General features: G+C 46.2%; 1 protein-coding gene and 1 pseudogene across 1 annotated transcript; both read left to right on the forward strand.

Moving 5' to 3' along the window:
- The first annotated feature begins 6,698 nt into the window (after nucleotides 1-6,698).
- On the forward strand, nucleotides 6,699-9,408 carry LOC119272796 (annotated as a pseudogene).
- A 16-nt stretch (nucleotides 9,409-9,424) lies between these two features.
- On the forward strand, nucleotides 9,425-16,786 carry LOC119272614 (protein NRT1/ PTR FAMILY 2.12-like). Its single transcript, XM_037554069.1, has 4 exons — nucleotides 9,425-9,551; nucleotides 13,643-13,860; nucleotides 14,612-15,192; nucleotides 15,816-16,786. The coding sequence occupies exons 1-4, from the start codon at nucleotides 9,425-9,427 to the stop codon at nucleotides 16,711-16,713; spliced, it is 1,824 nt and encodes a 607-aa protein (XP_037409966.1). The 3' UTR covers nucleotides 16,714-16,786.
- The last annotated feature ends 412 nt before the right edge of the window (nucleotides 16,787-17,198 follow it).

Raw genomic sequence — 17,198 nt, forward strand, 5'->3', positions numbered from 1 at the left:
CCCCTACTCCAGCTCTACCTCCAGCAATACTCCCTTCCATCTCCTTCACCGACACCATCTTCGATATTAGCCCCTACATCCCCGTAACCCTAAACCTCGCTACTCACAACTACTACCATTGGCGTCACCTTTTTGACGTCCACCTTGGGCGATGCAATCTCCGCTCTCACATTGCCGACAACTCTCTTCCTCACCAACAACACTTCCTCAACCATCCAGCTGGCGTCCAAGTCCCAACTACCGGGGCAAAAACCCTAGGCCGCCACAGTTCCGCACGGTGCCCGCTCTTGCTCTGCCCCCGGCTCCACTAACTGCACCACCATCGTCCCCGGCTTCATCAACTGCACCACCACCGCCACCCGGATGGCATCCATCTCTTGATCCATGGATAGGGCTAGTCCAGGCGTGGGCTATGCCTTGGTCCGCCCCTACGCCATATGGTGCCTCGCCTGCCTATACCAGTGGCTGACGGCCCGATGCTCGCCCTCACATCGGCACGCCCGTCCTCGCGCCTCAACAGCCGACGGCTACGTACCACGCTGCTCCCTCCTACGCACCACTGATCTACAACACCAGTCCTTATGCATCCTATGGCGCTCCATCGTCCCCCTACATGCAACAGTACAATGATGGTGTCTCTCTCTTTACACTGATGCCGGCCCTATTGCCGACGCACGACACCCGCAAGCTCCCATGACTACACGGCCTCTACTTTGACTCCGAGTTGGGACCAAGCTGCTTTTCTACAAACCATGAACAACTTTGTTGAACAAGGGAACTCAGGTACGGATTGGATTTTCGATTCTGGTGCTTCTCGTCATATGTCTGCATCGAGTAATTTGCTTTCTTCTTGCACACCTTCGTCTTTTCCCTCTATTACTCTCGGTGATGGATCTTCCATTCCTATTTACTGTGTCGTTCAGGCTCAAATCCAATCCCCAATTAAGCCTTTGCTTCTTCGTGATGTTCTTGTAGCTCCTGCTCTTATTAAAAATCTGATTTCTATTCGCCAAATCACCACTGATAATCATGTTTCCGTTGAGTTTGACCCCTTTGGTTTGTCTATGAAGGACTACCCGACCAAAGCCGAGATCACTCGATTCAATAGCTCTGGTGATTTATATTCTCTCCATGGTGCTTCGGTCGCTGCTCCTCCAACATCTATGGTGGCCTCTGTTGATCTGTGGCACCAACGTCTCGGCCATCCCAATAAAAATGTGTTATCCACATTTCTTAGTGAATTTTCAATACCTTGTAATAGAGACTCTCATAATTCTTCTATGTGCCAGTCATGTCAATTAGGCAAACATGTTCGCCTTCCCTTTTGTTCCTCTCAATCCTCTAGTACTTTTCCTTTTGAATTACTTCATTGTGATCTCTGGACATCACCCATAGAAAGTGTATCTGGTTTTAAGTATTATCTCATGATTCTTGATGATTTTACTCATTATGTTTGGACTTTTCCTTTACGCAACAAATCCGACGTTGATAATATATTCCTTAACTTTCAGCGTTATGTCTTCGTCCACTTTTTCCTCCCTATAAGATTCATCCAATGTGATAATGGTCGTGAATTTGACAACTTTAAAAGTCGAAATTTCTTTCTACAATATGGAATTCTCTTGCGCTTCTCCTGTCCTTATACCTTCCCTCAAATTGGCAAAGCCGAGCGTTCTCTTTGTACTCTTAATGACATCATTCGCACTCTGCTTGTTCAATCTTCTATGCCTCCAAAGTTCTGGGTTGAGGCTCTCCACACGACCACATATTAACTCAATATTCATCCATCCAAAGTTAACCCACAAACTACTCCTTACTTCTCTTTATTTCTCTCACATTCAAATTACTCCGACGTTCGCGTCTTCGGTTGTCTTAGTTTCCCAAACTCCTACTCCACTTCTCCTAACAAACTTTCCCCACGCTCTACCCCGTGTGTCCATCTAGGTTTTTCTGACGAGCACAAGGGTTATCGTTGTCTAGATCTTGTTAGTGGTTGTGTTCACATGTCTCGTCATGTAACATTCGCTGAAAACATTTTTTCCTTTTCCGAGCGTCAACAATTAGATTACAACTCACCCATGTCGTCCCCTAGTCCCTCTCGTCGCAATCATCTTCCCTTCTTTCACTCGCCAACCTATCCAGCGAAACCAGCCGAATCCTCTACCGCGGTAGTGGATCCTGCCGCGACCACTTCTGTCATCACATCTGTTCCGGCGAAAACCCATTACACTCTATCGCGGCAGACATCCTGCCACCGTAGTCTTCACTACCATCTCCCGCGTCCGCTTCCTCCGCTGCGCCGAACGCGTCCACCACATCTTCCCCCACCCGCCTGCTCATGCTATTCCCATTCCAGCTCCGACTAAGAATCATACCATGCGCACACGTGCCAAGTCCGGGTTTCGTTTACCTGCAAAAGGTCGTCTCAATCTTCATGCATCTCTATCTCCTTTCTCTCTACCCAAATCTTACAAACCAGCTCTCCTAGATCCTAATTGGGCCACAGCTATGAAAGATGAATATGATGCCCTTCTGCAGAATAACACGTGGCAGTTAGTTCCTCGTCCTTCCAATACAAACATCGTTTCGGGCAAATGGGTTTTTCGCCATAAATTTAATTCTGATGGGAGTCTTACACGTTATAACGATCGATGGGTATGTCGTGGTTACTCTCAGCAACACGGCATCGATTATGATGAGACTTTCTCTCTAGTTGTCAAGCCCAGCACTATTGGCACTGTCCTTAGCATCGTCGTCTCTTCTTCCTGGCCAATTCATCAACTAGATGTCAAAAATGCTTTTCTTCATGGCTCTCTTCAAGAAATAGTATATTGTCAACAACCTCTTGGCTTCGAACATTCCTCCTATCCTAATCATGTTTGTCTTCTTCAAAAATCTCTTTGTAGTCTTAAACAAGCACCACGTGCCTGGTTCCAACGCTTTTCTACTTATGCTCAAACCATCGGTTTTACCTCTTCTCGTTCTGACACTTCACTCTTCACCTTTCATCACAACAAACAACACTGCTTGCTGATACGTCTCCAACGTATCTATAATTTTTGATTGTTCCATGCTATTATATTATCAACCTTGGATGTTTTATATGCATTTATATGCTATTTTATATGATTTTTGGGACTAACCTATTAACCTAGAGCCCAGTGCTAGTTTCTGTTTCTTCCTTGTTTTAGAGTATCGCAGAAAAGGAAAGTCAAACGGAGTCCAATTGACCTGAAACTTTACAGAACTTATTTTTGGAAGGAAAGCAACCTGGGAGACTTGGAGTCCACGTAAGGGAAGCAACGAGGAAGCCACGAGGCAGGGGGAGCACGCCCACCCCCTGGGCGCGCCCTCCACCCTCGTGGGCCCCTCGTGGCTCCCCTGACGTACTTCTTCCTCCTATATATATCTCCATATACCCTAAAACGATCGGGAGCACAATATATCGGGAGTTCCGCTGCCAGAAGCCTCTGTAGCCACCAAAAACCAATCTAGACCCGTTCCGGCACCCTGCCGGAGGGGTAATCCTTCTCCGGTGTCCATCTTCATCATCCCGGTGCTCTCCATGACGAGGAGGGAGTAGTTCTCCCTCGGGGCTGAGGGTATGTACCAGTAGCTATGTGTTTGATCTCTCTCTCTCTCTCTCTCGTGTTCTTGAGGTGATACGATCTTGATGTATCACGAGCTTTGCTATTATATTTGGATCCTATGATGTTTTCTCCCCCCTCTACTCTCTTGTAATGAATTGAGTTTCCCCTTTGGAGTTATTTTATCGGATCGAGTCTTTAAAGATTTGAGAACACTTGATGTATGTCTTGTTGTGCGTATCTGTGGTGACAATGGGATATCACGTGATTCACTTGATGTATGTTTTGGTGATCAACTTGCGGGTTCCGCCCATGAACCTATGCATAGGGGTTGGCACACGTTTTCGTCGTGATTCTCCGGTAGAAACTTTAGGGCACTCTTTGAAGTTCTCTGTGTTGGTTGAATAGATGAATCTGAGATTGTGTGATGCATATCGTATAATCGTACCCATGGATACTTGAGGTGACATTGGAGTATCTAGGTGACATTAGGGTTTTGGTTGATTTGTGTCTTAAGGTGTTATTCTAGTATAAACTCTAGGGCTGTTTGTGACACCTATAGGAATAGCCCAATGGATTGATTGGAAAGAATAATTTTGAGGTGGTTTCATACCCTACCATAATCTCTTCGTTTGTTCTCCGCTATTAGTGACTTTGGAGTGACTCTTTGTTGCATGTTGAGGGATAGTTATGTGATCCAATTATGTTATTATTGTTGAGAGGACTTGCACTAGTGAAAATATGAACCCTAGGCCTTGTTTCCTAGCATTGCAATACCGTTTGTGCTTACTTTTACCATTATTTACCTTGCTGTTTTTATAATTTCAGATTACAAATACCTTTATCTACCATCTATATTGCACTTGTATCACCATCTCTTCGCCGAACTAGTGCACCTATACAATTTACCATTGTATTGGGTGTGTTGGGGACACAAGAGACTCTTTGTTATTTGGTTGCAGGGTTGCTTGAGAGAGACCATCTTCATCCTACGCCTCCTACGGATTGATAAACCTTAGGTCATCCACTTGAGGGAAATTTGCTATTGTCCTACAAACCTCTGCACTTGGAGGCTGAAAAACGTCTATAAGAAGAAGGTTGTGTAGTAGACATCACTTACCTTCTTTTATATGTTGATGATATTATCCTCACAGTTTCCTTACAACAATTTTCAGATCATATTATCTCTCTTCTTCGCCACGATTTCTCTATGACAGATTTAGGTCTTCTTCACCACTTCTTAGGTAGTTGTTATCCATGACTCCTCTGGTCTTTTCTTGTCTCAACGTCAGTACACTCTGGATCTTCTTTCTTGTGCTGGTATGCTTGATTGTCAAACTTCCCGTGCCCCTGTTGATACAGATTCCAAACTCTCTGCCGACGATGATCCTTTCTCTGATCCTTCTCTTTATCGTAGTCTTACCGGTGCATTTCAGTATCTCACTCTCACTCTCGTGAAATTTCTTTTGTTGTCCAACAAGCTTGTTTATACATGCATGATCCTCGTATTCCACACTACAATCATGTCAAAGGTATTCTTCGGTATCTCAAAGGCACACTAGACTTAGGTCTTCATATCAACAAATCCTCTCCCACCTCCTTGATAGCTTACTCTGATGCAGACTGGGCTGGTTGTCTAGATACTCGTAGGTCCACATCCGGATTTTGTGTTTTTCTTGGTAACAATTTGGTTTCTTGGTCTTCAAAAAGGCATGTTACGGTCCCCCGTTCGTCTGCTGAAGCTGAGTACCGCGTTGTGGCTCATGCGGTTGCTGATACGGTTTGGTTGCGCCAGTTGCTGTCGGAGCTGCACCGCCCTATTGAGCAAGCTATCCTTGTTTACTGTGATAATATTTCAGCTGTCTACATGTCAGGGAATCCGGTTCAACACCGTCGCACCAAGCATATTGAGATCGGCATTCATTTTGTTCGAGAGAAGGTGGCTCTCGGTCAAGTTCGCGTTCTCCACGTACCTACTTCTGCTCAGTTTGCTGATATCTTTACTAAAGGCCTGGCGACTACTCGTTTCAAGACATTGGTTTCAGTCTCAACATCGTCGAGCCTACCGTTGACACAACGGGGGATGTTAGAATACAACTTGTATTAGGATTATGACTCCTACTCGGTTTGTAATAAGGCTAGGTCAGGTGCGGCTTAGCTCTTATATATACTTCTTGTACTAATACAATATTACATCAACAATTATTCAATACAATTCTACACTTGGCGTCCATCTCCCCACACGAAGTAGGCCTCCCCTAGAAGAAAGGAACCCCGCCACCCTTCGGTAGCGGGCCTGCCGCCACCGCGGCTTAGGCCGGCAGCAGCGGCGGAGGAGAGATCCAATGGGGAGTGTGTTGGCGGCGGCGCTAGGATTCATCCCTGACGTTGCATGGGGAGCAACTCGGGGGACGCTCGAACCGTTTTCTTGTTAGTCCATGGAAAACAAGAGTCGGAGAACCAACATATGATCCTGCATCATTGCGACAAACAACACTAATATCTCCCGTCTGATTGTTCTTGCTAGTAGCGGCCTCCACATTGATCTTGAAACTACCCAAAGGTGGAGGTACCCATGTCCTCGCCTGACCAGGGGCCTGCCGTCCCACTTGGGACGGGTGTACCGGCAGTGCAACCTCAAGTTCAGAAAGGTACGTGTTTATAAACTTGTGGCTCCTTCATGTATCACGAACCTGGTAAAAAAAGGCATTTCCAGATGCATGTTGGGCTGTAGGCCAGTTGTCTAGTAGCAATAGTTTTTGAGGTAATAGCACCACAGGTCCTCGAACTTGTCCAGGATGTGATGATTTGGTTCTTAAACTTGTAAAAGTAGATTATTTGGTCCTGAAACTTGTCTCAGACGTGCTCATTTGGTCCTGGGCCAATCAACAACAGCCATGTGGAGCCAGCTGGGCCGAGCCGGTCAGCGCCGCACTTTTCGCATTTAGCCCCTTGCTGTTTATCGGAATTAACCAGTGGGACGCCTCATGTCGCCGGCAGCGCTACGAGCTTGGCCGGCACGGTGCCGGAGAGGCGGTTGTGGTCTAGCGCGAGGAACCGCAGCCTGGGCATCGCCGCCATGGACTCCGCCCAGGAGCAGAGGTTCTTGTTTGTTTTCTTGCGGAGAAGTACTATGATGAAATGTGCTCGCGGCGGCAGGTTGCTCCCTGTCCTCGCCGCGCTGTTCGTGGCGCTGCTTCTCCTCTCCGGCTCCACGGCGGAAGGGGAGGACGAGGAGGGCTCGCCGGGGCGGCGGAGGAGCCGGAGGCGCCGATGGAGGCCAAGGAGAAGGCGGCCCTGTACGCCGCCATCGGGAGCTTCGTGGGCAAGGCGTGGAACGGCTCCGGCCTCTTCTCTGACCCCTGCAGCCAGACTCCCATCCAGGTTCGTCTCGCCCACTGCTAGCTCCTTCTCTTTACTCAGTGTCTTCGGTTCTTGATTCATTCATGGGAAGTGTTAAACTCTGAACAAATTGAGTACTGGTAAACACCAAAAATTGCTCTCATTTCATAGATTTATACCCAGTTTCTTTCCTGTTCTGCATTACAATGTCTTGAGATTCACCACAAATCGCTGCTCAAAAGGATGTTGTTTGCTTGCACCTCCAATTAAATGACTTATATCTCAAAAAATAATAATTTAAATGACTTATCTTGGGAACGTCCAAACAAATCGTCAAATTCTCAGCACTGCATCATCTTTTCAAATTCCCCTGTTTCACTTGTAGCAGCTCTCTTACTGTTTGATCCATTGTTCCTCCACTGTTTCTCCTTGGAGAATGCAGGATTTGCTAGACTACTTCACTGTTGGACGAGTGAGACGAAACCTTTGTTCCTCAACCTACCTACTGCCTCGCGATTCTTGCCTAATTTGGAACCTTTTTTTACTGTCTCTCTTCCTCTCTTGTGCGCAACAATTTTCTTTCCCTGCGCATGATAAGAATCTGCGATTGCAGATATGCAATGTCAATGTTTTTTAAAACACATCCCATTTGGTCTTTCTTTTCTCATGTCCTCTTCCTCTTTTTTTGAGGGCGTCCTCTTGCTCTTTTGCTTTGCCCACAAAATCATTGGTACCAACTCAGTAGGAGTAGTACATTTTTTACTTCCACCGATTTAACACTGGTTTACCTTGGTCTGATTAGCACTTTCTGGCGATCATACACATAGTTAGTTAGTTTATAACCAGGTTTACATATGCTGTTCGCAATTATTTTCACTCTCAGTGGTACTGCTAGAATTACATTCTGATCCTCATGACAAGCCAAGAAAGTTGTACCTGAACAACAGAACATGTGACCCTTCGACCTCTGTTCCTAATATTTACCCCAGCCAATTATGTTTTACTATTCATTTGCATGATTTAAGTATGCATCCATGTAGAATGTGGTAGTACAATTTTACTGACTGATGATGACGATATTCGATTCAGTGAAATAATTGCTTCTTGGATCCAATTTTTTGGCTTTCCTGCAGGGGGTGTCATCGGTCCAGTGCTCGACAACTCGCTGCAGTGCGCCCCGGACGCCAGGTTCAGCCCCAAGTTGTTCGGCCTCCGGTGCCTCAAGAGCCTCACCTTCTACGCCTGCTTCCCGGCGGCCAACTCCACGGCCATCCCGGTGACAAACTGGGACAAGCTCTCCGGCACCCTCGAGACGCTCGAGTTCCACTCAAACCCGGGCCTGGCCGGCGCCATCCCGGCGTCCCTCGGCCGCCTGGCCAGCCTGCAGTCCCTGGTCCTCATCGACGACAACCTCACCGGCGCCACTGGAGCTTGGCGGGCTGGCGAAGCTGCGGCGGCTCGTGCTGTCCGGGAACGGGCTGTCGGGCCCCGTGTCGGCCACGCTCGGTAACCCCCGCCGCCTCGACGAGCTGCTGGCCATGGACATGAGCAAGAACTCTCTAACCGGGTCTCTGCCTCCGTCGCTAGGTGGGCTCAAGGGGCTGCTTAAGATGGACCTCGGCAATAACCGCCTCGACGGGCGCATCCCGCCGGAGCTCGCCGGCCTGGAGAGCCTCACGTTGCTCGACCTCCGGAACAACAACCTCACCGGCGGGCTGCCGGAGTTCGTGCTGGGCATGGCGGCCCTGCAGGACCTGCTGCTCTCGAGCAACCCGCTGCTGGGAGGAACCCTGATGCGGCACGAGAAGATGGCGAGCCTGGCCACGCTGGACCTGTTCAACGTCCCTCGCAGGCACCATCCCGGAGTCCATGGTGGCGATGCCCAGGTTGCGGTTCCTCGTGCTAGACCACAACCGCCTCTCCGGCACCGTGCCGGCCAAGCTCGTAGCGTTGCCGGCGACATGAGGCGTCCCACGGGTTAATTCATATAAACAGCAAGGGGCTAAATGCGAAAACTGCGGCGCTGACCGGCTCGGCCCAGCTGGCTCCACATGGCTGTTGTTGATTGACCCAGGACCAAATGCGCACATCCGAGACAACTTTGAGGACCAAATAATCCACTTTTGCAAGTTTGAGGACCAAATCATCACATCTTGGACAAGTTCAAGGACCTGTGGTGCTATTACCTCATAGTTTTTTTACCGGCCGTTCGCCAGCTGATGTCAAAGATGACATCGTCCGCATGTTTAGCCGTATTCATGCGCGCATCCGGCCATCCCGGCAGGGGAGTGACGAGACAAATGACGAACCTGTTCGTCAGCTACTACGTGTAGCGTACGCGCGTGGACGGAGATCACCGAACCGCTGGTTTGATCACTGGCGAGGCTACGTGCGCGCGCTCCTCTTTATATACCTGCGCACGCACACGGCGAGGACGGCACCCTTAAAATTTGGGTACTTGCTCCCTTGTCCCCGCCGTTTTTCCTTCAGAAGACATGGCTGCTCCGGGCACTGCTGCGGAGGTGGAGGTGGATGTGGGAGGTGGGGCGCTGGAGAGGAGCGCCGGCGGCGGTGGCGGCAGGAGGAAGCCGCAGGGGTGGAAGTGCATGCCCTTCATCTTAGGTACGTTTCACAAGTTCAGTTCTACTACTAGATTTCATTTCCATATCTCTCGATCTGCTCTGGTTTGTTTTTTCATTTCTACATGCTGTGCGTGCGTGCGTTTTATCTGGATCAAAGTTACAAGACTGTCAGATTTACAACTTAACATACATCTATGAGCGTAAATATGGTCAGTTTTGCTTGGGTTGAACCGTTGAAGGGACAGCAGGGGCTTTAGTCAGGTTTTACTTTCAGGTGTGTCCACCCTTGTATCACAAGTGGTCTGCCGGAAGTTAAGACTCAAGAGTACAACACCTAAAGTCAGGGCGAACACATAAAAAGTACTCCTTTTGTCCCATAATATAGAACGTTTTTGCAAGCTAACGTAGCTTGCGAAAACTTCTTATATTATGGGAGCTCCGTACGTCACGCTGACATTGTTCTTCACACGAGTAGACTCAAAATAAACCTATTCTTTATGCTCTACAAAGAAATGGGTTGAATGCTATGCGTTCATCCTCACATATTACATCTTGAGCTCCGATTATCTATTGAGCTACCAGCAAAATTATTATCATAATCATCATCCATTCACAATCTTTTGGTTAGTTGATTCGTTTGATTTATTTTCTATGGTACTTTTGATTTGTACAGAGTTACAGGGTACAATGACACAAGTGCTAATTTTCAATAATAGTGCACAATAATTTAACAACCATAGCACCGCACGCCTATTTAGTTAGTATAGAGTAAGTGGTTGGTAAGATAATTTTATCTGAAGTCTTGCATGCAATTTAGATATGTCTAGAATGATTTTATCTTAGCCTTATCTTCAATAACTATGTATTTACTAAATATGTGGTGAGACATATTATACTAAGAGATCATCTTTTAAATAAGAGAAGACAAGCCCTTTCTTCTGATTTTCTCTTCTCTATCTCAATATTTATTCTACATGGCACCCTTAAGATAGCACCATTGTACATGCCCTTAGAAAGTCATCGTGTCAGTGTGTCAAACTATAATTAATATTACCATAGTAATTGTACTTGTCAGTGTCGGACTAGGGATTATTCGGTTTGGTTAGCTATTGTAAGTAGGCTTGCTTGTACATGAGCTTCATATGGACTTGGGTCTTGCTAGCTTTGGTGGTTCGTGTAGACTTAGGTACATAGCAGCAGGTCGTGGCTTCGTATATATTAGAGGCTAATGCGCGTTTCACTGCATCATTCTTCATTCATGAGATTAACCCTTTTGTTCTTTAATTGGCTATTATTATCTGTTGTTTCGTTTTTGGAGTGTAGTCTACGTTAGTTTGTGTTTTTTCCCGCAAATAAAGGGGTTTTAATTATGTCCTGGCAGTTTTTTTTCTTCATATATCTTGTTGGGTTGTTGATGCAAACAGTATTCGTTCTGGGAAGAGTGGTGCGTGGTTGGAGTCCTTACACCCATTTCGGCTTCGCTAGTGGTTGTGTGACCTACTTGAGAGTTCTTATTTCACATTGAAGCCATGTAAATGTTGTAACAATGCTCACATGGGCCGGCCATGAAGCTTCGGCTCGCTCGGCTCGAACTCCGTGCTCCACTTGCTAGTTTCAGGTTTTCCCTCCACTCATTCCACTGCTAGGTCAGAAAAACAGGCTACATATTTTTTATTTAAAAAAGTTCATTAAATCAAAAGGTTCACATATTTTAAAGAAATGGATTTCAAAATGTGTTTTGAACTAAAAAACATGAATTTAAAATATATAATGGATGTCAAATAATGTTGGCGAATTTGAGAAAGATCACATACTTTAAAACTATTCGTGAACTTTAAAATTATTCATAAATTGTAAAAATGTTTGTGAATTCCAAAAAATGTTCTTAGTTTCTAAAATGTTCAAGACTATAATAAATACTCATGAATTAACATGTGAAAATAAAATAAAATGAAACAATAAACAAAAACGTGAAAAAATAACAGGAAAAAATAAAAGAAAAATCATTAAAACATGTGAAAAACATAATAGGAAAGAAAAAATGAAAATAATCAGGCAATACCTTCTCAAACTGACAGCCCCAGTGACACACACCCTTACACGTGGGGTTCATATCACCCCCATAGCCCCCTATGCACCAGATTGCTTCAAATCTAGGGAGTTTAGAGTATCTCCAGCCATTCGCCCCCCAGGGGCTTGAAATAGCGCCGTCTGGGGGCCAACATACGATAAAATGGGCATGGGGGCGACCCCCCCCCCCAAGGTTGCCCCAGACACCGTTTTCAAAAAACCAAACTCGGCCAAACACGACACAAATTTGAAGGAAATTTAGGCGTTTCATTGATATTTGTACAAATTAAAAACATAATTTAAAAACAAACTAAAAACAACAACGCCGCCGCCGCCCACCCGCCGCCGCCGCCTTGACCCTTCTATATGCCGAGGAGCCTGTAGAAGTTGGTGTAGTCGTCGTCGCCGCCTTCCTACACGCCGCCTCCGTCCTTGTTGCACCCCTGACCCGCATCGCCAATGCGTGGGGGGTTGGATGGCCCGGGCGCCTCGTCGTCACTGTCGTCAAGGATGACGTGCCGCCCTCGTCGCTGTCGTGGCGTCGGGCGGCGATCTCCTCGAGGGCGTGGCGCTGGCGCTCCATCTCCTGCCGGACATAGTCGTCCCGTGCCCATTTCAGGCTGGTCTGCTCGGCGGCGGCCATGGCTTCATGCTCCTTCTTTACGGGAGGAGCGCCGACTCGGTCTTCGGCTTGACGAGGCGGGAGGAGGAGACCGGAGAAGAAGGGACACCGCCCTCGTTGATGACGAGGGCACAGCTGCGCGTGCGCCGCCCGAGTGGCATCTCTCGTGGCTCCAGCTTGACGGGGAGGAGCGTCGGCAACCCAGAGGAGCGGGAGCCCGACGAGGACAAGGACGTCGTTTCCATGCGCCTCGGTGTCCAGGGACTGCCGCGGCGGCGAGAGAAGGAGGGGGCGCCGGGTACTCCAACCGCAGCGCATTGCTGACCTCAATGTGCTCGAGGACGGCGTCGAGCATGCGCCCGAGGACGCCCCACCATTGGCGCCACCCCTGGGAGTTGAGGGGGGCGCGAGGTTCAATGTCGTTTGTGGAAGCGGTTGAAGTACGCCGTCCATAGCGTGTGGCTGTCGGGGGCATACCTCGGCTGGTTCCGCGCGCTCTCCGGCAGCGACAATCTTATGCATGCCATCCTGGCGCGCCAGTCAACACCAGAGGGCGGTGGTGGTACCGGGACTCCGTCGATGCTCATCCTCCATGAGCCCCACACCCGCATGTCCGATGGCGCCGGGTAGTCCGCCTCGTAGAGGAAGCGGGCCTCGTCCTCGTGCAGGTGGTGGCCGAAGCCGTTAGCCGCCGCTCCGTCGTCGGGGTAGCGCTCGGCCATGGTCGTCGGCGGGGAGAGAGGGGAGAGGGGCATCGATGACGAGAGGGGCATCACTAGCGAGAGGAGAAGGGGTTGTGGCGAGGGAGTGTGTGGCCGCAGGCGAGGGAGGGTGACTTTTATAGCGATGGGTGGGCGACGAGCGGGCGACAGCCGTGTGTACGCATGGCGGGAGGGGACGGGATGCGCATCGGCGCCTTCACTGCGCCGCCCGTGAGGAACCAATGGAAGGTTGACCGGCGGCAGCCTTCGCATTGATTCCCCGCAGGAAAACGAGGTAATGTGGACGACGAACGCGCCTAGTCGCTGACTCAGCGGGTCCACCAGGCTTTCGCCCCAAAAATGTTTCCCACGGCGCTCCCGGGTGCCTCCTGGCGCGCTGGGTTCGGCCTGGGTCCCCCGGCGTCAAATTTGGCCCTAACTGACGAAAAGTGGGCTTCTGAGGACGTAAGTGGGCTGTTTTTTCACGCCGGCGATAAAAAAGGGCCTTGGGGGCCTGTTTGGGGGGAGTGGAGATGCTCTTAGTATCTTATAATTGATATATACATAAGGTTGCCTGGGTTTTGTACAGTGAGTTGAGACATTGAGAATAAAAGAACAAAGGGCAAGATATAAGCCCTTGGCAAAAGTTTTGTGCATGTGTATTTGTCTACTTTAATGTGATTGATCTTGAGGGCGACATCTACATAAATGAGTGTCTGACATTTTGTTCCTACGCAGCAATCGCTACATTTGAGAATGTCGGGTCACTTGGCATGGTAGCAAATTTGGCGCTCTATCTTGTGAAGCGCTTCAATTTTGGGCAGCTCACAGCAATAAACACTACCAACATTTTCTTCGGCACGCTGAACTTCACACCGTTGCTAGGTGCCTTCATCTCCGACGCCTACTTGGGAAGGTTCAGAACCCTTGCCTACGGGTCCTTCTTTAGCCTCCTGGTATGTATATGCCACGGTCAAAACTTGTTTATCAGCCCTGTTTCACCTTCATGTATTAGCAAAAAGGAAGATAATTTTTTATTGGGACAATTGGCCTCCCGTTAATTTCCATTAAAGAAACCACTAGAAGTTTTACGAAACGTCAAAAATAAATAAAAGTAGAAAAAATTAGCCACCAAGGAACTATGTGCATGTGTTTGGGCATCCATCAAACACCCCTAGCTTCCTTAAAAGATTTACATAAAACATCGTAGGCCTCCTAGCCAGCCAGCTAGCCAGCAAAATCTTGCAGCAAGCCACTAGCAATAGAAAAACTCCAAAGAAAAAACATATGGGTCTGAAATTACTAATCATAGGAGCATTAAGCACTTTAGGTATCAAAGAATGACACCATGATTGAATCATTCCACATCCAATTTGAAGCAAATGCGAGATTAGTCATCATTGTCAAAATAAGTCTAACAAATGAATGGAATAACCAAAGTTGTTGATTGATTAATATGACAAATGGCATGTCCATAGAACATGAGTCAATGATGAACAATTTATCAGCTTATTACCACAACAAAACTTGATGCATCAACACAGGAAATTTATTTACTTGGTTAGCTGTTCTAAGCAATTACTATCACAAACTAAATTTTTTTGAACAACTATACTAAATTTCCTACATGATATTCGCAAATCACATTAACTAATATTTTTACATTTCCCGTAGTCTAATTCACGAATTTATTTGGTGCTACAACAGGGAATGCTAGGATTGACTTTGTCTGCATCAGTTCCAGCTTTCAAACTAGCAGACTGCAATCAAACAGTTCAACTAGGTGAACATTGCAATAGTCCATCAACACTCCAGCTCAGTGTGCTATACCTATCTTTAGCATTTCTAATCATTGGCGGTGGAGCAATCCGACCATGCAGCTTACCCTTTGGAGTAGACCAATTCGACATGACTGATAGAAATAGTCAAAAAGGCCTAAATAGCTATTATAACTGGTACTATGGCACAACTAATATTGCCTTGGTGTTTTCTATGACTATTCTCGTCTACATTCAGGCTACCATCAGCTGGCCAATAGGATTTGGCATACCAACGTTCTTCATGTTGTTGTCAATTATCATTTTATTTATGGGTACTAGACTTTATGTCCATGTACCACCAGAGGGAAGCATCTACACTGGAATTGCCCAAGTTTTACTAGCATCATTTAAAAAGAGAAGACTCAAGCTTCCAAACTCGAACGATATAAGTCAGCAAGAGTTGTTGCTATTCAGCCCTCCCACGAGGGGCCATCGTATTTTCAGATTGCCACTTACTTCCCAGTTCAGGTAAACTAAAGAAGTAACCATAATGTTTATCAATAAAAAGTAGCGAGAGTGGAAGTATCACAACACATCCACAAAAATAACATTTGATACCATCCCATTCAAAAAATTCCCATGTTATTCCGAAGGAAAAAAATGAATAATCAAATTTTGTTGTTAATTTTTCTCATTAACTTATTACCAAAATCTAACAAGTTCAAGGACCTGTACAACTAGGGGTTAGAATAATACTATGTATATCCTTTTGAGGGACTATATCCTACCTTGGTATAGTGTCTTGTACGCTCGACAACATCATCAAACAATTATTTACCAAGTCGCTTGCGAGAGTGTTTTTATAGGCTTAACATCCATGTAGAGTGCTCGCTCCCTAAAAAAATATAAGATCATTCAGATCACTAGTCATCTACGCAATGAAATTTGTTTACAGATGGAGTACTTGCTAAAAGCATGTAGAATTCGGTATTGGTAAAAGTAAGCCATTTTGCTGCAAGTAAAGTGAGCAAAATTGCATTCTTATAATATAAATAGCGCGTTAGACATACAAAAACAAAATATCAATAATTTCAAATAATTATTTGCTAGATGCTAATGTATACCCACCATTTATTGTCATTTATTCTCAGGTTTCTTAACAAAGGTGCGATTTTAAGGGATGGTGATATAAATGACGATGGTTCCGCAAGAAATTCATGGGAGCTTTGTAGTATCCAACAGATAGAAGAAGTTAAATGTTTGATAAGAATTTTTCCTATTTGTATATCTGGCATCGTATGCTTCATCGCATTGGTTCAACAATACACCTCTGCAAGCTTTCAAGCATTAACAATGGACTGTCACCTTGGAACACATTTTGAAATCCCTGCAGGCTCTGTTATATCCATATCCTTTATCGCCCTAACTGCATTCCTGCCGATTTATGACCGAATATTGGTACCTATAGCTAGAAGATTCACCGGAGTGGAAAGTGGAATTACAGTTCTTCAGAGACAAGGTATAGGATTGGTGATTTCTCCCATATCAATGGTGGTAGCAGGGCTTGTTGAACACAAAAGGAGAAACTCGGCATTGTCTAATGGAGGAAAATCACCTATGTCAGTCTTTTGGCTTGCCCCCCAATTGATTTTAATGGGTATTGCTGATGCCTTCAATGCAGTTGGACAATTAGAATTCTATAATAAGCAGTTTCCAGAGCAGATGCTAACCCTAGCAGGATCCCTCTTTTACGTTACTTTAGCTGGAGCAGGCTATTTGAGTACCGCTATGACAAACATCACAAACAAAGTGACTACGAGAGATGCCCACAGAGGCTGGATCGCAGACGATATTAATCTCGGCAAGCTTGACTATTACTTTTATTTAATTGCCCTCGTGGGAGTACTGAACCTTTTCTACTTCCTCATATGCTCCCACTACTATCAATACAAATCCATTTCACACTATGCTGAGGAACCCATCAAAATACAGACCAAGGAAGAGGCAGAAGCAGAGATGGACCCCAGTAGAGATGCACCTCACAAGTAAATATTGTACGGGATATTTATCCCGCACACAGTATATACTTTGGAAAAGTTTCATCAGGTCTTCATGTTTTACTACATGGCACATGACATTATTACCTTTTGAATGTGATGAAGAACAAGTGTGCCTTCTTTTAGTCAGGATGTATGACTGTTACCCAAGAAGTATCAACAAAGAGCTAAAACGTCTTCTGTATTTCAATTTGATGAAGTGCGAGTGTTTGGAACATAGTGAACCCAACAATTTTGTACAAAATTTTCTTTGTTCAGTAATAACTTAATCATGGTAAATTTATCTGTAACAAGTACACACATAAGATACTTGTTAGTACATCTTCATGTATGGATGTTCTCAGAAAGAAAGAAAGAAAAACTTATGTATGGCTTGTTACTTGTTTTGAAAAGAGTATATGTTTGAAACAGTTCACTGAAGTTTCACCCTATATGCCCCTATGGATTGAACTCGCCTGCAAATTATAATAAAAGGCT

Source organism: Triticum dicoccoides, chromosome 3A, assembly GCF_002162155.2.
Source record: "Triticum dicoccoides isolate Atlit2015 ecotype Zavitan chromosome 3A, WEW_v2.0, whole genome shotgun sequence".
NCBI lineage: Eukaryota > Viridiplantae > Streptophyta > Magnoliopsida > Poales > Poaceae > Triticum > Triticum dicoccoides.

Bases quoted from the DNA above. Each gene is read 5' to 3' on its own strand.
- LOC119272614 (XM_037554069.1), top strand. From the start codon at position 9,425: ATGGCTGCTCCGGGCACTGCTGCGGAGGTGGAGGTGGATGTGGGAGGT. The intron at 9,552-13,642 runs GTACGTTTCACA...GTTCCTACGCAG, and splicing joins GTGCATGCCCTTCATCTTAG to CAATCGCTACATTTGAGAAT. The intron at 15,193-15,815 runs GTAAACTAAAGA...ATTTATTCTCAG, and splicing joins CCACTTACTTCCCAGTTCAG to GTTTCTTAACAAAGGTGCGA.